The 24381-nt window shown below is 39.4% G+C and overlaps 1 protein-coding gene across 2 annotated transcripts in view; it reads left to right on the forward strand.

Annotated features, from left to right (window-relative positions):
* Positions 1-12885: 12885 nt before the first annotated feature.
* The window catches only part of LMBR1 (limb development membrane protein 1), a 69239-nt gene continuing 57743 nt past the window's right edge, over positions 12886-24381 (forward strand). The window contains exon 1 of one of the 2 annotated variants that reach the window (XM_021526554.2): positions 12886-13104. In XM_021526554.2, coding sequence (XP_021382229.1) covers positions 13042-13104 — 63 coding nt within the window. In that variant the 5' untranslated portion in view covers positions 12886-13041. The remainder of the gene's footprint in view (positions 13105-24381) is intronic. The other variant, XM_021526555.2, reaches the window with a different exon arrangement.

Genomic DNA, 24381 nt, shown 5'->3' on the forward strand with positions numbered 1-24381 from the left:
CTTTAAGTAGTCCTGAATCCTGCACGAGTGGTTCCAGTTCTTAGACCTGTTACTGGTGACACTTCCGCCTGGTTTTGAACTCTGCAGATGAAAGAGGAAGCTTGAAAAGAAGAGAAGCATATTAATAATATGACCATATATATATTTTCCCTTTTACTTTTCCTAGTAGAGGAGACAGTTAATGCATATTAAAGCATGGCACTAGTAGTGATGATGATATTTGTCTATGGATGAGCTGCCCATATGCAGAATTGGCTTTCTTCTCTGGCATTCACAGAAGGAGAACAATACCATCTATGTGATCTTAATGTTCCTTTTCTTGGTAAATTAATCATGTCTTCTTTCTGTTTCAACTTGAGTATTGAAAGAAACTTGATCTACACAGGACCAAAGACCAGATGTAACCGAGTTTCAGTCCTGATGTAGTAACATCCTCTCTGTAGCCTTGGGCAGGTGACTTGATCTTTGAATTTTACAGCTTCATATTTTGTTATGCAAATTAATTATAAAGATATTGTGATGTTAATCTGAGGTGCATTAGTGGTGGGATAACTGTTTAGATGTTCTTCATACACGATGGTGAAGAGGAAGTTGTGCTAGGCAAGAAGTGTTATTAGAGATACATCTGAATAGCAAAATTCAGAGATACTGAACTTAAAGATGAGAAAGCACTGGGAGTTGGGGTTCAATATGATATTGACTATTTTTTAACTCACAGGATCAAGCGGTTGATATGTTTTGTTAAATATTGGAATTTTGTATTTACCATACCCTTCACATGCCTAATTTTAATTGCTTTTTCCCATCGGCAGGAAAGGTCATTCTCATTAGGAGACAAATAACACAAATTGGATGCGTTCAATTTGCAGGTTTGAATATGCAAATGAACACTCTTCCCAGTTTTCTTCCCAAGGACTGACCTCTCAGTCAAACAGAATTTATTCTACTCTTAGCTGAAAGTGAACTTCTATACAATAAGGATGGCTGGGAGTCACAGGGCATGTGACATATTTTAGCTAATTATGATTCCAGATATTTGATGGCAGACAGAAAACCTGTGGCGGGATTTCACAAGAATGAAAAATTAGAAGTCAGCCTAGATTCCAGTTTTTGTGTAGAAACAGAGGTGATTAAGTGAAATTATTAGACTTGTTCAAGGCCAACATCAAAAATAGTTTTAGAGACTCGTGTATAAGATTGATGTTATCAGCAGCCTCTTGATGCAGACTGGGAACATAGCCATGGAACAATCCCAACCTCCAGCAATAAGGAAGCAGATTCAAGGTCACTTGCAAGCTGAGATGCTTTATATAGCACATCTTAATGCTTGCTTACATTCTGCACTGACCAGAGGTTCTTGCAGTACCAAGGATTGTCCTTTTATTAGGTAATCACTATGAGTGATTATCAGATGAGAAAAACCTTGCCATCATTATCTGTGATGGACAATACACCATTATTCTGCAATAGAATTTAAAAGTATCACCACACTTTATTCTTTAGTAACTAGATTGAATAAGGGTGTGATCCAGTATTACTCTTCAGTTCCTTCAAAAATAATTACGCACTAAAAATTGTAATACATCAAAAATTTAATTACACTAAAAGTGCTTACTAATGTTTTGTTATTACTCTGTTTAATCTTGGCATCAGCATGCCATCCATTAATTTATTTCAGTAAAAACTATAGGTCACATTGTGGAATTATTATTATATTTCTATATAGTCAAAACTCCCAATTTTTTTCCAGAGTATAGTTTAAATGAAGATATTGATTTGAGCTACATGACTTTGTGCATGCAGTGATGCATTTAACAAGGGAAGATAAAAAAGATAATGCTTTAGTTTGTGTATATTTCAGATTTGTCTATAATAATGTTTTTCAGTTTATGACACTTTAGGTTATTTGTTCTTGTATTATTTTAAGCAGCCATTTAATTATTTTTTCCATTTTTAAATAACAAATTTATTTGGGGCACAAACTTCAATGCTCTTCTTAAGGAAATAAAATATAAACTGCAGAATAAAATGATAAGCTGAAGAGGCACTGCATAGCAAAATGAAGCTAGAGAGGTAATGCATAATAAAATGATAAGCTAAAGAGGCCCTCCAACACTAATCAACCTATCTTTTTCTTTCATATATATACTCACACAAACTCACATGGATGAGCAATATGAGCTGCTGCTTCATTGTAAAGGCAAAAATACCATTTTCAGAAAAGTCACTAGACCATGATTTTATAAAAAAAAAAGCTCATACCCATACCTTTCTTCATGTTAACTCAGCATACAAATTATGTAATTTGACTCTTGTAAAGAAATTCTCAAGAGGACACAACCCAATGATCTTTTATGTATAAGCTTATTTTAGTACTATAGAAGAGCAATTCTCTTTTTGAGAATTTTAAATAAAAAGAAAGAATTTTAAAATAAAAAACACCACACACAGACATATAAATACACAGGCCCGCACTGTATGTAAGTATGCATACAATATATAAATTCATTCAATTATGTGAAAAAGTACACTTTAAAATCTACTGCATAAGTGAATCTTTGAATAAACTCTTAAAAAATGCAATAAACTTATCCCGCTGGCATTCTGCATATGTATGTCTTATTCCATAGCCCAGGACAGGAAGAATTCTCTGAAAATTATTGGTCTGTAGTTATATCTGGACTCATAAATCCTTTATGAGGATTGTGATTATGGAGCAAAAGAACAATATATTTCTCACATTTTCTATTACTCTCAGTACTGCAAATGGCATTGGTTAAACAAAAAAATATATATGTGATTGTTTTACATCTACACTGTAGTTCCCAAGCATTTCTCCTTGCAACAGTGATGGCTGGAGTAGCTCTCTGTGCTCAGTTTATATCATTCCTTCTGTTGTGTAAATGCAGAATGAACTGGCTGAGAGAATTCATTCTGATTGAATTTTTTATTTTTGCTCAGTTGTTTTCCCCAGGTCTGATCAGCCACGTATGGCTGTGCCAGTGCTACTGAGGGGTAGTGAGAATAAATTGAACAAGAACAGAGCTAGACAGGATCAGCACTACAGCCAAACAAGTATTTGCTTGAGTACTTTTACAAAGATCTGAGATGAAACCCTCACTTGGGTTTTTCAGAGGCTCTATGGAGATTATTAGCTGCAATAATATAAAAATCAATTAGATGTAGGGAGCTTGGAGTTGTACAGTGTCTACTGCAGGATTCATTCACAAGTGTGTGAAAATTTTAGAACTTGAATAGACAAAATAGTTTGTGATTCAGATATTCTATAAGGTGCTCTAGGCCACAGAGAAGGAATCTGAGACTTCCTGCAGAGCTGTTGACAGGAGAGCTAATGTTCCCTCAAGCTTGGCATGACTCAAGGTCCATCGAGAAAATATGAAGGGGATGCATCAGCAGATCCTGCTGTGTGGTGATGGTGTTACATATGGGAGTCATGGTGGGGCTGCAAGACAGAGCAAGACAAGGAGCAGGGCTGGAATTTCATCTCACCAGGGTGTTGCTCGTGTTTTACTGTGGCCTGTGGGATGAGCCTGGAAAGATGATGAGCTCACTGGTGTGCTATCTCTGTGACTACAAAAAATATTCCAACTGTATGTCATAGCCCATAGTGTTATTTAGGACAAGAGCAGTGTTCAATAATTAATTCCCTAACAGGTTTGCTAGCAGCCTGAATGCATTTCAGACTAACTATCACTTAGATTGTTTTCTCACTTTGTTGATGATACCCAGGTGTTAATACACAATGAGAAAGCAAATAGTTCTGAAAGTATATTCTAATTATGCTCATTTTAGGGCATGTGACTATAAATGGACCAAAGGGTGCTGCAGGCTAGGATTTGAAGGTGGGGTTGATGTCAGGTTAGTGTATGTCCAGAGAACTGGCACTTAGATAACCCCCAGTGATGACAGGACAGAGTGTGGGGTAGGGAGATGGGCTGTCAGGCTACAGAAACAGACATGATGCATAAATAGCAAAGCTGTCATATGCTATGCAGAATTAATGGCACTGCAATGAAAACTATTTCCTCTGCAATGCTTTACCAGTGACTACAAACTGCAGTTATTTCCCATAGTTTGTTGTTTTTAATATTAAGGATGAAGTGACCCTTTTGTATTCAGGTTTTCCCATGTGCCTTATAGTGACTTCTAGTGTACTCTTTTAATTTATGTTTATCTATTGGCAAATAAAAAACAGTGCCAAAAATATTGTTTCTGTAAAAGCAAGTAAGTTTTAAGGTATTAATACACATGATGTAAAACAGTATGAATACATTCTATGAAACTTTGTTGACTTTGTACTACGTCTGCAATTTAGGTAAGGTAATTACATAGTAAGATGAAGTATGTGAACAGTAGTCTTTAGACAAACCTTGGATTCAGGTATTTTGTAGGACAGCTACATGCTTTTCTGTATCTTGTGTAGATTGACCTTTCCTCTTGATCAGGCCAAGGGCTACAAGTCAATAAAACAGGAAAAAAAATCAAGGAGCACAGTGTGATAGTGATTTTCAAAGGGATGCCTTATGGAGTGGAATGAGGCTGTGTCAGAGGAAGTTCAGACTGCACTTCAGTTAGGAAAAGGTTCTCCACTGACAGGGTGGCTGGCCACTGGAACAGGCTTCCCAGAGAAGCGGTCATGGCACTGAGCTTGTCAGAGTTCAGAGAATATCTGCACGTTGCTCTTAATCACATGGTTTTTCCAGGTAGTCCTGCCAGGAGCAGGGAGTTGGGCTTGACAATACTTACGGGTGCCTTTCAACTCAAAAGTTTCTGGGATTCTGGGTGACACACCACACGTAAAATGTGATCAAATATCACATAAGTGCCTTGTAGCACAGACAGAGATGGCGTATCAGCATGCAGCATCTCTGCAGTTGCAATCACTGGCAGGGTGGGTATCATCTGAGTTCAGTATATGGCATACAGGACCTAAAATTAGAAAGATGAAAATATTTAAAAGAGTTAGATGAATCACAACCTATTCCTTGTTCTGTCCTCCTACTGTCAAGTGAAATGAAATCTCTGGAGTCCTCCATTCAAATACTTATACCCAAGTGACTAGAGATGGCTTTTGCTTTTATATGAGGGCCAGAGGACTATATATCATCCCAGGGACTGAGGATCCTGCCATTTTTTTTTTTCTTACTTGCAGGTGTAATTACTGTAATGTAATGTCTACTTGAGAAAGGAAATTAAACTCTCAAGAACAAATTAGCTAATTTCACATTAATGGCATGATTTTTGTTAAAAGGCCTGCTAGAGCTCAATCCAGTTTCTGAAAATAAGTATTGTCTTATGTTATAAAATCACTTGCTCTCTTGATGTCAGCATTTTCTGATAGACCACTGGTGGAATGGAGGAGTGCATGTCTTCTGTGGATCAATTACTGGACACAGTAGCAATAGGAGGAGTGTAGTCTTTGATGGGATAGCTGCATAAAATTCTCCCAGTCAGGAGATCATACCTGACAGACCTTTTTGGTTGTCCAGCCTTTGGTGGCTTTTACAATGGCAATAATCTTATACAGCAATGAGCAGCTGGCAGATGCTGTAAAAGTGCATTTTATATATGACTGTTGCAGGAAGAAACACCTGCTAAAATTTATTTGCCGTGTCCTTGAACAACATTGAATTCTCCAGATTAGGTGGTGCCAGTGGAGCAAACCTATTCATTTTGCTAATGAGACAGAGGAGGAAGATAAAGATTTAAAAAATGCCTGGCATCATATTTTATTAGTCACCCAATATAATTATTGACAGGGATCGAGGATGTTAAGTTCCAGAAAAGGACTACTTATTATCTTAACACTCCTGAAATGCATTAAACACATTTGAATTTAATTAGAAAGGAGTATCCATGATTTAAGAATAAATCTTGTACCTATTAATTTAAGAAATTAAGATGATTAATTTCCTTTAAAATTTCTAGCATTTTGGATAAAAGTCCTTCATAAAAGGTGCATGGCTTACTTTCAAAGACTAAATTTATACTATGTGATTTTTGTCACCCAGACTGAAAAACGGTTGTAATTAATACTGGATAGATTTTTGAAATGTCTTCCATGTGGTATATAACAGTACAAGAATCTTAGTCATGATGAGTCAGATGCTGAATTTAGAGAAAAAAATTATTTAACTAATACCAAATTTTTTTTATTATTGTTTAGGGACTTCAAAGTGCAACCTCTCTTCTCCAAAAATGGAAAAATTCCATTTCTCAAAACTATGTAACTAACAAAAAAATAGCTTGAGCATAGTTCAGAGTAAGCACAGATGGCCCAGCAGATTAATGATTTAATTTTTTTTAAAGGATGATGATTACAGCCATGTTAAGTAGTCAGGAACTGATCATATGGGTGGATATTTGCAATTTCGTCATTTATAATACAGCTAATGCATGATCACATCTTTTAGAATCAATAGCAGATTGGCAAGCTCAGATATCTAATGCAAGCTGTTGACTGGCCCACAAATCTAAGGAGAATATTCTGAAAGGCCAGAGAAACACTGTAAGTAACAAGGTGAGTGATCAGCAAAGCTTGTGGAGAAAGCCCAGGGGCAGACTCTGCACTATGCTCTGATGTAACGTGGTGCCATGTACACAACAAACCAAGGGGCAGCAGGGCCTGGGATCATCTAGAATGGGACCACATCGGCACCTCAAGAGTGGCAACGAAACAGAGGCTGAAGAGAAGCACAGAGTGAAGAAAGCATCTCTCCTGGAAGAACAGAAGAATTGTTTGTGACACTTGGGTTTCAGAGACACCTTTGGTGCCAGTGCTAAAACAGCATTAAAGCTTCTAATGATTATTTGCTAACAGAAATAATACTGACTTCACTCTTGGATAAGTCTTAATCCCCTTATGGTGTTGCCATGGAACCAACCCGTGATCTTGGCAAACTTCTATTACATATGGGCAAACACAACACATGCAATCAGTAAAATAATTATTTTATGTACTTAGTACATCAGGAACTGGCAGATAGCACAAAAATACTGGCAAATACTGGAAACAGGAGTGGTAAATTACAAAGATGAGCTAATCATACAGAGCAATCTGAAATATTTGGGAAGCAGAAAACAAAAGAGGCTTGAATGTTGTAAATGCAGGCAGACCCAATGGGAAGAGATGATGATGTCTGACTCAGTTCAGAAGGCTGAATGATTTCTTTATTATAATTATGCCAAAATACATTAATATACTATATAAAGGAAGATACTACAAACCTACTTGTTTTAACTATATCTCTAATTTACCCAACTCCTGACCCTGTCTTGAGAGTACAGACACAGGTGGATCAGATTGGCCATCAGGCTCAAACAGTCCTCACCAGAATCCAATCAAGCAATTACCCCAGGTAAACAATTCTCCAAACACATTCCACATGAGTAAAACAAGGAGCAGAAATAGAAATTGTTTTCTCTTTCTGTCTCTCTGTGCATCTCTATGAAAAATCCTGAGAGAGAAATGTGCTTGCCACAGTTGAATTAAGTCAAAAGCCCAGGAATGCACCAGCAACAAAGGGCTGAAGTCCTTTCTACAGAATCAGGGCTGTATCTGCAGGGCAGTGATTCAGAATAGAAATTACAGATTGCTGCTGGTTGGTGTGAGTGAAGTGCAGAGGTAACCACTATTTTCTATGTCAAGGAAATGATTGCTATAGCATTTGGATTAAAATGTCCCTAAAATTGGCTTTAGTCTGTAAGGAAGTAAGTGGACATGGCAATCAAATCCACAAGGCAGCCTTTTACCTACAGCCATACCTCTGACAGCAGGAAGACAGGAGTATATACAAGTGTCTTCAACTGCACATTCCATTTACTTCTGTGAAGTAATCATGTTTTTCACCTCTGAATCTGTTTGCTGTTTTCCTCTGTAATGATTAAATGGTCTGTAACAAAGAGCATAAAATAAGGTGATTTTACATCTCTTCATAGAATTGCTGAAACTGAGCCTAGAATACTGCTTTCAGTTCTTGTGCCTGCATTTTAATAAGAAGGTTAAAAGTTTGGAGACAATTCAGGGATGAAAGGAAAAAAAAGAGTCCACGGTTAAGAAAAATCTTCAAAGGGTAAATTTACTTAGAGTAAATCTTTTTAACTGACTGAAAAGGAGATTTTGAGGAGAATTGTGATTAGCAGGAATTAAATATTGAGCACACCATGAGGAGAAGTAATGAATTTTCATTCTTTTCATCCATCCACTCTCACTGAACCCTTTTCAGACAGAGGCTGATTGAGTATAACACTAATTTCTGGGCTAAAACAAGATATAGACTGGTGAAAGGGACACTTATTTTTTATTTTTTAAGTTGATTTAGTTCTTTGGTTCTTCTGTAACAACATTGAATCAGAGAGCAGTTCCAGAATTTTACCAATAAATACCTATATGAAGAATCAGCCCAAACAGCCATGGGCACACAGCATGGAACAGATGACCCTGGCCTCGTTCACATCTACACAGCAGGTGAACTTTGGCTTGCAGATGCAGCTGCATATCCTTGAGTATCACCTTTCATTTTATTCCTAATCAAGTTGAAGCTGCAACTTGGTGTGAGTTTTGCTTTGTTTTGATTTGAGGAGTGCTTTGGATGCTCCAAATGGGACATGAAAGACCCATTACGGGTGAATGGAGGCAAAATGAACTTTCAGTCACTTCATGCTGCCTAGATACGGAAAAGAAACTGTTCTAGCTTCATGATGTGACTTACGCTTCCTTTACCTGACAGCATTGAACTCCTGCAGAGTTTATGCCTCTGGCCATAATAAACTCTGAAGGTTTTCTGACTCTAGGCTCCTATCAGTGAAGGAAACTTAAAGAATAGAAGGGGTTTTATTCATTACTAAATCCAGTTCCTTGTAATTGAAAGCAATCTCACTTAATTTTTTACAAGTGAAGCAACTTGAAGTTAGAAATAGTGTAGAGTTTTGCTAAAATGTTAATTTAAAAAACTTGTTCAAAATGGTAATACTTTGATTGTGCTTTTTTCTTCTTTTTGGGGGGAGTATATATTCATCAAAACATTTATGACTATATATATATATATAAAATCCAGTACATACCTATGTGAGTCTATACTAAATGAGTTTATATTCTCTTTTTTCATGCTGACATTGTAATTTTCAATATAAATTTCTTTCCCTTGGCTGTTTCAAAAAGTTAAAATATATATATATATTGTGCTACAATACAGCATTTAGCTAGGGAGTTATTGTTACTGGGTTGATACAATTAAAATACAAGCTGGAAGTATTTGGAACAAAAAATAAACCCTTCTTTAAAAAAAAAAAATCAAGGAAATAGAAAGTATAGGCTAGCAATATTTTAAGCTGAATCCAGATCCAAGACTGATTGAGCTGGATTTCTAAAGTTATAATGCAATTCTTGCTATGCTTTAACTTACCACATATAGGAAACTGAATAAAATCACCTAGTAAATAAACTTAATGTACATAATTATGATAGCATTATGTTTCTTTTATACTATGATCAAGATATTTTAACTTCTGAATTTTTCTTTTTCTCTTCCATAATTGGCTTTTGAGTATAAAGTGCTGGCTCTAAACCGTGGTATGTACGTACCCAAAGTTCTCTTAAAGTCAGTGGTCATTCTTGGAAGCATATTAAAGTGGGCTTTGGGCTTCAATCCAACCAAATCTTTGATAATATCTTGAGTATAAGTATGTAAGTAGTCATACTAACTGGAAGAATATCTTCCTATTTTCTGTTTAGCCCAAGCTTCATCTGGCTGAAGAATGATTTGAAAAGAAGGTATCACCTACTCAAATGCTGTGAGATAAATTTAGATTTAAAGGCATGGTGCCAATTTTGCATTTACAGTTAAAGAGTGCTTTAAAATCCATTGGCAAATTCTGAATCTTCCTAGAGAAACAGTTCCAACTTTAAAAACTTCCATGTTTGACAACTGAAATGAATTTTATTAGCTTTAATATCCCAACATTTTTTCTGAAAAATCTCAGAGGTAACCCTGTGCACATAAAACCCTTCTTGGGCATTTGGGGTTTCAGTTACTTACTGGGTCATCCTGGAGCTGGAAAATGACATTAAAACTATGCTGAAAAGCAATAAACTGAGCAAAATCTCATAATCTCAGTTTTTATGTTGAGGGATTAGGGATCATCAAGTGTAAATTTAGAAGTCTGGATTTTATTACTACTTTTGTGTATGTGTATCTGTACATTACCAGTGTGAGAAAGTTTTCTATTTACACCTACATCATGTGTAGCTCACACCAGGTCCCTTAGGGTTACTGAGGAGGTCCTAGGAATAGCTGAGGACAGCCCCTCCAGCACTGTCTCATTTTGTCTGGGATATGGATGAGAAACACCTGGAGGTCTCTTAACCACTCTCTGGTGTAAAGTACCACAAACTTGCTTTGGTAGTTTTACATCTAGTATGCTTCAAATTACTACTTTTGTACTCCCATCAGATCAATACATGCATCAGTTTGCAAGAGCTGCCTACTTTAGACTGAATTTCCTTTGGTATAAATAGATTTTGCTGTGGTGGCTACTCTGACTTTCCTTTGTGATGTAGATACCTCAGAACTGAGCAGTTACTTCTGCCCAAGAAAGGATCAAAGCTATTTCCACCCCTCCCCTGCCTTTTCAGTAAATATAAATGGGTATGTTGTTTCTGATGATTCATCTGCTAGAACTGGAAAAAAGAACTTGACAGTCCACAGTATGAGACAAGTGATGTACTATATCTCCTCCTTAGGTTTACTTCAAATTCAGAAAATTAAAAAGAACACATATTGCTCACGTGGGAGTGGAAGCTTTAGGTCTTCTAAATCTCAATTTCTGTAAGCTACAAAAATACAGTTAATTTTCCTTACAATCTTCCAGTGTTTAACATGTCTGTAGATAAAGTTAGAAATGCTTGAATTGCTGTTTCTTGACAGTGGGTGAGTAATTTCTCAGGTAGCTCAGGAACTAACCCTCACCTCAGGCTTGGACTACTGGCTGAATCTCTGGTTGTTCCTGTTCTTCCTCTTTGATTGGGCCATCTGGTCTCCCTAGTAAAGCAGGTTTTCTCTGGTGACAGCATTTCTCTCTTTGTCACAAATCCAGTGAAGGTCTAACAGTTCCTAACAGCCTGGCTCCAATACCATTGTCATTTATTGTATGGGTCTTTTTTATAAGATGATAAAAGTTGGGATCCTGTCTGTTCTATTCCAATATTTCTATAGGCAGCTCTAGGAGAATTTGGTTTCCCTGGGATCAGGTTTGCCCATGCCAGTTGTCTGTTCTTGCCATATGTGTTTGTTATAATAAAAGATATTTTATCTACCTATAACCTTGTCTTCAGTGGCACTGTTCAGTCTGGATCAGATCCTGAGCAGAGAACAGCACTAGCCTAATGCTAGTCAAAATTAGAACTAGGCTTCAACTAAAAGCCTAATTCTTTGTCAAATTCATCTTGGAAACTAAGGATGCTTTCATCACTTTCAGCATGTGAAGAAGAAAAGGAGATTGAAGACAAATGGGAATAGGCAAAGAAAAAAAACCTAGACAAGTAATAATAGCAGACAGAATCAAGTGCTGTGCAGAAAACAGCTATAAAATAGGACAGCTTTTCCCAAGAAGCAGATCAAAGACTGTGCTCCCCACTCCTTCAACTCTGTTTTTAATGGTATTCTGTTCCTACAGCCTCTGTGAACACCTAAAGCCTCCCTCCTTGAGCAATGAGCTTCAAGAGGAGAGAGCATGGGAAGATTTCTGGCCTGGTATGGTTGTGTCTGCAAATACCTTGTCTGTGTCTTCACAAGTATCAAAAGAACAAGGGTGGAACTGTGGCCATGCTGAAGCTGCAGGACCTTCTGCATCCATTCAGAACTACAAGAAATACATCCGTCAAAGATTACTTGTTCTAACTCTAAACTTTCATAAATACTTTAACATCTGCTTCCCACCAAAAAAAAAAAAAAAAAAAAAAACCCCAAAAAAAAAAACCAAAAAAACCACCAAATAATGGGCCAGAGACTGGGGAATTAATATAATTTGAATCATAATTGGCATTGACAACATGTATGATGTATCAGTAGTTGTAAATAAGCAAGAAAGCTTTGATCCTTATTTTTGAAACTTCTTTAGACTAATGATACATACTTGGATTGAAATAAAAGTTTGATTTTGCTAAACCACAATCTATAATTTATAGTGTGTCCTAGATTAATAGTCTTCCGTGTGTACTTAAGACAACTGATCTACTTGCAAACTCCGAAAAAAAGAAGATTGTCTCCCTCTCCCTGTCCCCCAGGACACACAGCGGCTCTCTGTGCCTGCCATCCCCACAGGGCACAAACAGCTGGCCTGTGTCCGACAGGATCAGAGGACACCGTCTTAAGGTGCGCCACGGGAAGTCCAGGTTAGGCATTAGGGGGAAACTCTTCACGTAAAAGTGCGATTAGACACTGGAATGGGCTGCCCAGGGAGCTGGGGGAGTCAGCGCTCCCGGGAGTGATTAAGACAAGAGGACGCGGTACTCAGTGCCAGGGTCTAGCTGACGCGGCGGTGCTGGGTGACAGGCCGGACTCCTCGACCCCGGGGGGCTCTCCTGCTGAACAATTCCGTCATTCTGGACCCCGCCCTGCCGGCAAAGCCAGCCCCTCCCCGCCCTCTGTCGCCCTGCCCGCCGGGCCGCGCCCCATCAGCGCCCGCCCCTCCTCCCTGTGGCCCCGCCCACGGGCGTGGCGAGCCCGCCCGCGCTTCCCCGGCCGCGCCCGCCGGCCTGGCCCCGCCCCTGCCGCCCCTGCCGGGGTCGCTGCGCGGTGACGCAGCAGGAGGAGCTGAGGCGGCGCTTCCCGCCCTTCCTCCTCCTCCGCCGCCGCCGGACGGGGACAGAGCGGCGGAGCCAGCGCCCCTCAGCCGCTGCCGGGGCCCGGGGCAGCAGCCGGGCTGCCTCCGGCCATGGTGGCCCGCTCGTCGCCGGCGGGGCAGGAGCAGGCGCGGCGGCGGCGGCCGCCATTGCTGGCGGGGGCCGCGGTACTATGAAGGATGGAAGCGGACGAGGTGACGATCCGGGAGCAGAACTTCCACAGCCAAGTGCGGGAGTACACGGTAGGTGCCGCCGTGCCCCGCCGACCCTCCCGGAGCTGTCACCGCTCTCTGCCCCAGCCCTGTCCCCGGGCACGGGCGGCGTGTCCCGCTCCCTCCCTCCTTGCCTGCCCCTCGCCGGAGGGACTCGGGGGCCGGCCTGTGGGCAGAGAGGTGAGGGCGCCTTCTCTGAGGTGCCACGAGAGCTGGAGGATCCCAGCGCTGACCCGCTGGAGGCTTTTCCGCTCCTTGTGCCTGCAGCGGAAGATGGAGATGCTGTATGCACGCAGGGCACCAGTGCGCTCCAAGGAGTGCCCTCGGACAGGTACCGAGACACCCCCGTGAGCAGTGCTCAGCTTCGGTAAGGGATGACTGCGAGCGGACATCATTTATGTGTGCCAGTATCTGAAGGTGAGGTGCCAAGAGGATGGACCAGGCTCTTCTCGGTCGTGCCAACCACCAGGAGATGAGTCAGTAGGCAGAAACTGATACACAGGAAGCTCCACCTGAACGTGAGAATAACTTCTTTGCTGTGCAGGTGACCATGCACTGGAATAGCCTGCCCAGAGGAGCTGTGGAGTCTCCCTTCCTGGAGGAACCCAGTCCAGTGCTGTGTACTTTGGAATGACCCTGTTTGATCAGGGAGGTTGGACCTCCTGTGGGCCCTTCCAGCTGTGACCCATTCTGGGATTCTGTGAACACCTCAGTCCTCAGGTGCAGCCTTGCTCCTCTCAGGTGTTCCAGGGTCTTGCTTGTCATACTGGGATTCTCCTGCCTTGCTGGGCTGTTTGCAGTGGTGTGTGTAAGTTTTTGGTGTTTTCCCTGACCCTTCATGCCCCGAGCTCTCCCAGTGGAGCACATGGCAGTGCCTGTGCTGTCCCATCTCCCCCAGATCTCTGCAGGCACGTACAGCACTACACCCTGTGTGCAGACAGAGCAGTTGCAGTTTCCTCTCTGACAGCCTTGTAATTGTTCTCAGGACTATTCAAATCTGATAGAGGTGTTTTGATGGGGCTCATGTCTCTCCTACTTCAATTCCAGGAAGGAAATACAGGCTGCACAGGGAAGAAAGACATGCAGTGTGGTGTCCTGTGAACATGCTGTCCTGGCTCAGCAAGGGAATCATGCTTTCCTTGCCATCCCTGTTGTCTGGGGAAAAAAACTGATTTCTTGAATTAAAATAAGATTTCACAATTTAGCTTTAAGTGTTTTTCAGCCTTGTTGAGAGACTCTAAAATACCATGGTTAACTGCTTTATGTAGCACTATGGCTAGGTCATTTGATAGCAGACTTGCTTGGAATGTATTAATTACTTTTCTATAGTATATGAATTAATGTTAAGACTTTTCTTGTGAAATATTCTATTTCTGGGACCTTTTTTTCTGAAGAGCTCAAAGAAGTCTGTATGAGGAGAACAGCTACTTTATGGGGTTTTTGGAATTTCTCTTCTTTGGGCATGGATGTAGTGTATGTCCTGGAAGTTATGACTAGTGGAGGGGCACTAAAAGTGAAATACTTCTTTGTAAAGAAGGCTCTAAGTTTGATATTAATCACCTTTGTGGTATGAAAACATGAAGGTATGTTCAAATCTTTTTTCTTTTCCCTCATGTCTGTTTTTCCATTTGTATTCCATTGTGTGCTAATTATCTCCTCCTTACTTTCACCAGAGTCTTGTTCTGATAAATTGGATGCTACATATTGTGGTTTCATTCAGTAGGAAACAGATTTGTCAATCTGAAGGAATAGCTGTGTGCAGCCTCTCTGGGTACCATTACAAATACTGAAGTCTATCAAATTCTTCAAGAACTAGTTCATCTGTACTGCATGTACTCCTCCAAAGTTAGAGGGACTTTTTCAGCCCCTCCAGAGCAATTGTTTAATCTTCCTACTGGTGTAGTCATGTGAGAAATCACAGGACATCAGTAACCTATATTTTAGAGGTGCAGTGTTGTTTTGTTTGGACAGTGGCCTCAGAATATTCTTGCTCTTGAAACTTCACTTTGATCTTAATACTGATCACAGGCCAGCTTTGTTATTATTTAATCAATAGGAATAATAATAACAATGTTGCCTTCTAAATCATATGTTGGTACAGTTGTGATCTTGTCTTTAATTTATGTTGGAACACCAAAAGGTTTTATGAGTGCATAAAGTGATGCCACCCCCATGTGAGTGTGCAGCCTCCTGTGGCTCCCACACGGCTGCAGGAGAATATTGCAGATATGAGTGCATTTGTGGTTAGTCTGAGCATGCTGGAGCACACAGAGTTATGTTGCTTACACGTGCAATTATTTTAACATCCTCTCCTTACCAGTCCTGCCCTTGCTGCTCATGAAGTTATATGGTGAATATAAATTCTTAAAATATGCAAATAGACAGTTGTTGTGTGGGTAGTGGGTGTAATCACCAGCCCCTCAGCTGGAGCAGGGAACATACTGCACTCTGACACATACATTAAACCTTGATTCCAGCTGCAGGTGGGCTGGGGGCAGCAGAGCAGTTTAAAAGAAGCATTTGACGTTACAAGATGTAATGGCTTTAAATTGGGATAGGGTAGGTTTAGATTAGATATTAGGAAGAAATTCTCTAATGTGAGGGCAGTGAGACCCTGGCACAGGTTGCCCAGAGAACCTGTGTGTGCCCCATTCCCTGACAGTGTTCCAGGCCGGTTTGAATGGGGCTTTGAGGCACCTGCACTAGTGGGAGGTGTCCCTGCCCATGGCTGGGGGTTGCAAACACCTTATTTAAGGTCCCTTCTGACCCAAACCATTCCATTCCAGTTTTTTTTTTTTTTTTTGTGGAATATTACAGCAGAGGAGACTCTCTATGCCTATTAGGAGCAAGAGAAATGTATGTTGTCTGTTAGAAGTATCTTTGAAGAGTTACTTCTGTGGCAGAGTCTTTGCTGGAAGCTAAAATGATACATTCATAGGAGAAATCAAAGTAAGCTGATGTAGTTGAAAAGAAAATCCTTTTCACTTTTCTCTTACAAATTTTCTTTGAATACTTAAAGAATTTCTGTATTGTGCTTTCTGGTGGAGTCCTAAGGGCACACTGAGTTTAGCTTCAGTGTAATGCTTTATTTCTGTTTCATGTATTCTCTGAACTGGCAAGCTACAAAGTTTTCCATAGAGTTGTGTAACATAAAAAAAATTCAGAGCTTGTTATCCTCCTGGTGGTGCCTGTCTCTTTCTGCAGGTGCCAACTTCTGCTAATTCCACCTTCAAAAACCAAATATTTCTGACACGTGTTTATAGACTGAGCAAGGGTAGTAAAAGATTATTTTTAAAAAATACATCCTTCACCTCCTTTTGAGGTGACTCAGTGGTTTAATGCTTAATTTAACTCAGGCCTGTTTGCTCTTGACCTCCTTTGGAGTGTCTATATGGCACTTGTTTTTCAGGAGGGTGCCTTTTTGCAGCAAAATCATCTGCCTTGGATTTTGTTGCTTCATGAGGATGATCTGTGCTACTAGAAGGTGGTTAACTCCCTAGTGAGGCATGGCTCTAAATTTGGAATGGCTCTTTAAACATGAATCTACTCTACAGAGGACCTGATGTTTTGAACACTTGTTAAAAACATGAAGACTTAGACTTGATTTGAGTCTGAACTTCAACATTTAGATGCAATTAAATGAATGTGGATGCTGTGAACTGGTGACCCAGTGTAAGAGATGTGGACAGCCAGGAGCTTTCTTGGAGTCAGTGAGACCCTTGACTTCAAAGCAGAGTCATCCTCAGTTTTGGCTAAAGGAGGTATTTTTCTGAAAAGCAACTTTAGCTGACTGCCAAGTACAGAAAAGGGTTTGTGTCCTGCTCTTGGTCAGTATTTGAATGAAAGAGTTGTGAAGGCAGGACAATATTCTGTTAGTTTACCCCTCTTGGTCCTTTAGATTAATTTATAATTTGCTGAGATCTTGCACATCCATGGAAAATATTTGAACTTCGGAAACTTCTTTTCCCTTGGGTCCTGTTATTATGCCTGTTTATAAAGTGTTCCATGTTCTGCTGGTATTGTTGTGAACTGTTTATTTGAAATGTAAATGGAGCAAGTGCAGCAGTTGAGCCTCTCTGTGGTCCCCTGGGTTTACTTTTTAGAATATTAACTTCCTTTTTTTCCAGTTTGAGTCTTCTATTCTGCAATATTAGCTTGTATTTTTAAAAACACAAGCTAAACTTTTTGTTATTTTTCCACTTTAAAAATATAGGATTTTGAGTACGTAAAAATATACATGTACACCTGATTATGAGGGTTCCTTGGCAAATTAAATACACTGTGCTTGCATTTGTAATGTGAGAAAAACTGTGGAAGAACACAACAAAACTACTAGGTTCTGTTATTAGCATCATAGAACTATTATTTAGGAAGCTTAAGAGTAAACATAGTATATTTGGAAGAAGTCTATTATATTAAGTATGTAATGAAAAAAATCAGTCCTGGAAGAATAAGTTCAAATACAAAAGTGCTGCTATCACTTTCAAGTGTTCCATGTGAGTTCAGGCAGATATTGAAATTGGTGTAATACGGAGTTTTATGTTAAATGTGATATACTTCCATTTGAAGGACTAAATGTTTTCAGGGGTGCAGGATTCAGATGCTAAATAATCTGAAAAACTTAGTTTCTTTATTTCTTCTCTTAATTCAGTGTGGTTACTGCTGGCATTTGTCCTCTGTAAGGATGTGAAATGAGGGAGCTGGTTTGAGCACTTGATGTCTGTTGGTAGAGGACTCCTGTCTGTCACCAGTTGTGCATCCTTAAAAACCTGAAATTTTCTCAGACCCTTCTTTCTGCCAGCAGTGATGATATTCTGATTAAAGTGTGGGTGATTTGTAAGAATAAACTTACTACAAATACGGAAATATTTTTGTTTGAATGCTTATGCAAGTTTATTTTTTATTAAAAAAATTATGCCTTTCAATGTTTTTACCTGTACAGTGAAAACTTGATGACTTCTTAATATCTTAAGTGGCTTCTTGTGTTTCAGAAAATAACTTTGCCTAGATTTCTCAGTATTGCTTTTTTTTTCTTTTTTCTCTTAAGTAGTTTGGGGAAGATTTGTGACAGAATAAAGAAGTATTTGTAACTGTGATGTGAGACATAAAGCTGAAAGATTGGTGCACATTTAACATAATTAAATATATAAAATGTTGGCATAATTCTGTCATCTTAAAAGTATACTTTTATTTGTAAACATGGGTGCTGTACTGAACTTTAAGAAGTGATGAATCATCATCTGGCTGTTGGTCCTGAGGATCAGCACTGTGGATCCATCTGGAATCAATAGGCATCTCAAAATACTTGGCATGGACAAGTGCAGAGAGATACTTATTCCCAAAACAGAAACTGCTTTTGGAGAGTTCCACTATTTCTGTTTATGTATAATAAGCATGAAAGGATGAAGTGTAAAAATTTGCAAATAGTTACAGTTCAAAACAATTCCTTTTGAGTTGCTGGTGTGTTTCTTTGGAGGAGCAGTTGACCAAAAAGGCAGCACACTTCATGGAGGTTACAGGCTTCTGTTTAAGAAACTTTTGTATTAAGGTGCAATTAGACTTGAGAAAATCCAATGAAAAGAGGAAGAACTGGCAGCAAACAAAACCAGCTTTTCATAATGTGACTTAAACCAAGCATATCCATCTTGGGTTTTGTTTGAGTGGCTGGGCATGGAGTGGAGGGACTGGGTAAGATGGGAGGGTTGTAATAACAGCTTAGTCTTTGCTGTGAGGAGGTTGCTGAGTGTTCTTGAGTTTCTTTTTCTTAGTTTGTTTCTTACAAAACACCTGGAAATAGGTGTTTTCACAGAGGTTAAAGAGATTTGGGATGAATGACTATGTGACCAGAGTAGCAGAGGGGATGGTGGTAAAGTCAGAGTGGAGAGAGAATCTGAAGCATGTTGCCAGTGACATTACAGAATTGAGTTCTGAATTTATCATAGACATAGATGGAATTGTGGGTTGAGGAACACTAAAGAAAACATCCCATTCAGTTTAAGTTTATTGGTTGTATTTGGTGATTATTCAAGTGGTTTTTTTTTTCTTTCTTCTAAACTGAAGTGCTTTCTCCTTTCTTGTCTTTCAGCCTTTCCTATTTAATTTGGTATTTATCCTCATTTATGAGGGCAGTGATAACTTTTGTTGAGAAAGTCTTAATTTCTGCGTCACTCTCTACTCCCATGTTCTCCCTCTTACCTTGAAAATCACTGACTCTTTCATGTGTGCTGTCAAATGACTCGGGGCCCTGCCTATTTAGGAACAACCATGCTCAAGAATCTATTCTAACACAGGAAGAGGAGAGCCTTTCAAAGTCGTGACTGGAGTTTGTTTTTATGCCTCCAATGACAAACAGCCTTGTGTCACTCTGGAGGGTGAGCACAGAACCAGTTAGAGGTGACCTGGAACAAGCTGCTGCTCTAACCCCTGATGAGGTGTGACAGATGAGATTGCTTCATGCTTTCAGCGGCTTTGACCTGTGATCTTTGGGACCCAGCTGACTCTCAGAAAGGTGGTTTCTAAACTCATGTTGCTGTTTTATCAGCTGGATGTTGAATATTCATGTATAATAGTGTTGCTCCCCACACAGAGGTTTCTAGTTTTTTGATTAGCTGGATATGTTAAAAGTTGTTTCTAACTACCATCAATGTGATTTCAAGAGAGAGCCCTGTGCTTTGTAATGTTCTGATATTTGAACAGTTGAATAATTTTTGAAATTGAATAATTTTTGAAAACTTCGATTAACTGGAAAATACAGAACTATGTTCTCTGTTTCCAAATCATGTGTGCTCATGCAAGTAGTATGTGTATTGATGGCATTGAAGTTTGCACATGGCTGGGATAATGTATAGAGGATAGAAGCAGTGTATGTCTGTGACAGTTTTCCCGCTTTTACATTCTTGTGTAGTTTCCAGGATAGGCTTCACAATTGTCATCAAAATATGTGCTTCAGTTCTACTGTTGATTTTAAGTGCCTGCTTAGGCCTTGATTATCCAATTTTTTCCATTATCTAACTGTAATTTCTGTTTTTAATGTATTTATGGGAAAAATTGATGCTGATGAGTTTTAGTTGAATTGACAATAGGAACATGTCTAAAATATTTGCTGAGTTTCAGACTGTGGTAACTTGTATCCAGTAGAGAGTCTGCATAATTGGTGAGAATTATGAAAACATACAGCTACTGCAGTTTAAGTATGTTTGTGTTTTGGGAGTGGGGGTGCCACTTCAAAATGCTCCAGGATACATGTGTGAGAAGACAAGGAAGAGTATTTTTGTGTGTTAGGATGAGAAAGTTTATTAGCTCTGTCTTCTAAGAACTTCTGCATCTTGCCTTCAAAATTAGTATTATCAAAGAAGCTGTCTTAAATAAATTGTTTACCAAGTCTGTATTAATGAGGCTTTTGAGGTTATTTCTTCAGAAATTAATTTTTAATGGTATGACTCTGGAGTTTTAATAGAACCAATTATTACAGCCTAACTTTCCAGTGTCCCTCATTCAGGGACAGAATATCAGAATGATCTAGGTTAGTGCTATTGTGTTAATTCTAGAGAGTGTTTTAAAATCTTGCACCTGTGCTGAAAAACATTTGTGACAGAAGGGCTGTAGAAGCTGGTTTTTATCTTCAGCAGAATTTCTAGTACACAGAAATATATTTATAATATGTTTATATTTATATTTATCTATATCTATAAAATGTATTTTTGAATATTTATTACTTTCTCTTGGATCCTGGGTGTTTATTCTAGATGAGTAAGTCTAAGCACCTGTCTCTGAACCATGTATAATTTCTTCATGACTTGGGAATCAAAAAAAGTGGGTCAACCTCTTGCAAATTTAAGCCAGGGAGGAGTCCTGAGAAGAGACCATACATGGAGGGGAATCATAGGTATGGAGGGCAGTGTTAATGAGCAAAATCAATCTATAGTCATAGACAGTCATAGAACATATTTGATATTTTCTCATAAGATTAAATTTAGTGTGTCATGCCAAGTAGATAAGGCTGGCTGGTTTAGAGTGAACTTAATCTAACCACAGCAGAGTTAATGTCACATTTGAGAAAAACGAGATTTCCAGAGCAGATGATTCAATGAATGCTAAGGTCAAACTGAGACCATAGATAAAATTTTCAGTTTTCTTTAGTGTGCTTTGTTGGTTTGTCACTTACTCTTGACACATGCATAACAGGTGGAATGCCTTGTTTGCTTTTTAGGTATCAGTGGGATAATTGAGTTATTAGAAATAGATCAAGCAGAGCTGCTTGTCTCCACCTGCATTTTCTTGCTGTTCATTCCTGCCATCTTTTCTATGAGTAAATAAAAGCAGTTGCCAAGTGGGACAGTAGGAGGAAGCTTTTTAGTTGCCTTGTAATGCACATTAAAATACTTCAGCAGCATTAGAGCAGTAAGAGATGGGTGTATAATGGTGTGTTTGTTGTTCTCTATTACAGAAATTAAAACCCAGAAGGGCAACGCTATTATTTTCTGTAGATAGTAATCACAGGCAAAATACTGTTTCATTTTCAACACTTAAACATGTAAATAGACATATTCTACATGATAATATTACCCAGAGTGATCTCTGCCTTCTCTTTTCTCTGTGCTGTTTTTTTCTGTTTAGGGAAAAGGACACGTTCTGTAAAGTAACAACTAGAAGTGGAGATGTTCTTGTTACCTCTTTAGCCTTGTTTTGTGTGTCATTTGCATTGAGATGCTTCTGGATGTAACAGCAGTAACTTTATTTTAATACTGACACAGCCACTTCATTTTAAAGTTATTTCCTTTCTTTCCTTACATTTTGGAACTACTTTTTGATCTTTCATTTCTTATGTGGTATAGTAAAATGTTGTTTGCTGCTTGTCTTTTGCTCCTCCAGATATTCCCTGTTCTACATGCTGTATGCAATCAAGTTGGAGGAAACAATCACTTACTTGCTTTGATGCTTTTCAAGTGGAAATGAACCCGTGTTGAATTTGTTTTGTGCTCGGAATCGTGTTAGGTTAAAGAGCATTGCTGAGGTGTTATACTTCTCCCTGTGAAGGATTTCTGTGGTGGTTCCTTGCTGCTGAAAGTTGTTTTGCAAGATGTCAGGCTCCTTCACAGTGGGAGGACATCCCTGACACAGTCCTACAGGAACCTAGACTTAATAAACACATTCATAAATGACCTGGAGAAGGGTATAAATTATGAAGTGACTAAGTTTGTAATGGTGGTTTTTTAGTCAGGAAAGTAGAAAGTGAGGCTGAGTGGACTCCAGGCTCCTGCTTTTGGAGGGTCACCTGTGGTATCAGACTACTTGGGGCTTAAAAAGCTCCAGGAATGGACATTGTGTAGCCTTGCTGGGCAACTGGTTCCACTGCTTGGCTCTCCTCATGGAGGGCATTTCTTAATCCAGTCTCATCCTCCCACTGTCACCACCGTCAAGAGCTCAGCTCTGTCTTTTTAATGACCTCCTCATAGGTATGCAAGCTGCTGTCAGGTCCTCCTGAAGCCTTGTTGTCCTCAGGCTGAACATGCTGAGGTCCTTCAGCCTGTCTGCACCAGCCCAGTGTTCCAGCCTCCTGACCATTGGTGATCATCCTTTCTGTAATTGCTGACTCCTGTACTGCTGGATCAAAACTAGACACAGCAGCTACATGTGACAGGGTGAATGCTGCTTGGAGAGAGAGAATTGCTTCCCATGATTATTGGCTTTGCTTCAGGTAATACAGCCAAGGATGCTCTTTAAGACAAGCAGCAAACAACATTTTACTATACCACATAAGAAATGAAAGATCAAAAAGCTCCAAAAAGTCGCTCCAAAATGTAAGGGAAGAAAGGAAATAACTTTAAAATGAAGTGGCTGTGTCAGTATTAAAATATAAATATTTTAATATAGTCAGTGTGCTACCAGGGCACACTGACTGAGAGGTAATGAACAATTACTGGCAAGGCACCTATATGCTTTTTTTCTTGTGTAAAATACAGCTCCCTCACAACAGTTGGACATAATTCCATGCTATATAAATAGAATCCTGTCCATAGAAATGCAGCTTTTAAAGTGCACACACACAGATTGTAGTTGTAAAAGATGGTTGAATCTTGTTTGTAAGAGGGGGAGAAAAGAGAATCTTAGACGTTTTGAGCATAATCTTTCTTATCGTGAAGGTGTAGCTTTTGCACTTGCAACAGAAGATGATTCTTTCCCAATCTGAGGCATGAATTTCATTGCCAGAGTTTTAAAGATCACCCACATGGACAAATGAGTGTCAGCTGGTCTTCAGTAATTGTCAGGGGGATAACTACAATGTGATTTGACCTGGTTCAGACTGTTCTGCTTGTGTAACCTTCAGTGCTGGCCCCTTAGAGGCACAAAGTATGTAGGTGATCTCCAGCTCCATTCTCACAGGAGCTGGGAGACGTGTAGTACAGATCCAAAAGTATGATGTGGATCATACTTGGATGACTTTGGATGAGAGATGCAAGGGTATGATACTGTGGAGGAGTTGGTTACAAGAGACATAAGAATGTAGTGCAGTATGTCTCCAGAAGCAGCCTCTCATGGCGTGTCTGGTGTGTAATCAAAGCAGGAGCAGAAGGCACTTCCTTTCCTGAATAAAGATTAAGGGCTTCAGGGGAAGACAGGTTTCTTTTTGCTTGTCCTACCAGAAGTTGTATTTAGTATGTGGGAAGAGATGTAAATAAATTACATGCTTGAATTTTGAAGATTTCTTAACATGCCATCTGTTAAAAAGGAGCCCCAGGATGTGGCACAGAATCCATGTGTCTTGTTTTCAATTACTGAGTGGTGTGGAGAGGACATACACACAAAGACATTACAAATTATTAAGAATTGCCAAAATAGAGCTGTTTGGCTATAACCATAGACAAGTCTTGGGCTCCTCGCAATTTCCTTTATATTTTGACCTACCTGGTCAAACCTGGACAGTGTATTTCCCCTGTAAGGTCAGAATGTACCCTAGTTGTGTTTAAGTAGCTTCCCAGTCTAATTATGGCAACAGGTCCACAACTACTTTTTTCCTCAAATTTAGAATAAATTTTAGGAAATAAACTCTAAGATTGAAAGGTATTGTATTTCTTGTAAAGTGGGGGATGTCAGAAATCCTTTTTCTTCACAGTTTGGTACATTATCTGCACAGTGTCTTGACTGTCTCCCCAAGTAAAACCTGGAAAAACTTGATTTGAGCTCCAGTGAAAAACTCCTTGCAGAGAAATTTGGGATCTGAGGAATACAGCTTGTCCTTGGTTTGCTGTATTTGCAGCATTCTTTTGTCAGCTGTTATTGTAGAGATGGGTGATGACATTAATCACT

The sequence above is a fragment of the Lonchura striata genome, chromosome 1 (assembly GCF_046129695.1).
Source record: "Lonchura striata isolate bLonStr1 chromosome 1, bLonStr1.mat, whole genome shotgun sequence".
NCBI lineage: Eukaryota > Metazoa > Chordata > Aves > Passeriformes > Estrildidae > Lonchura > Lonchura striata.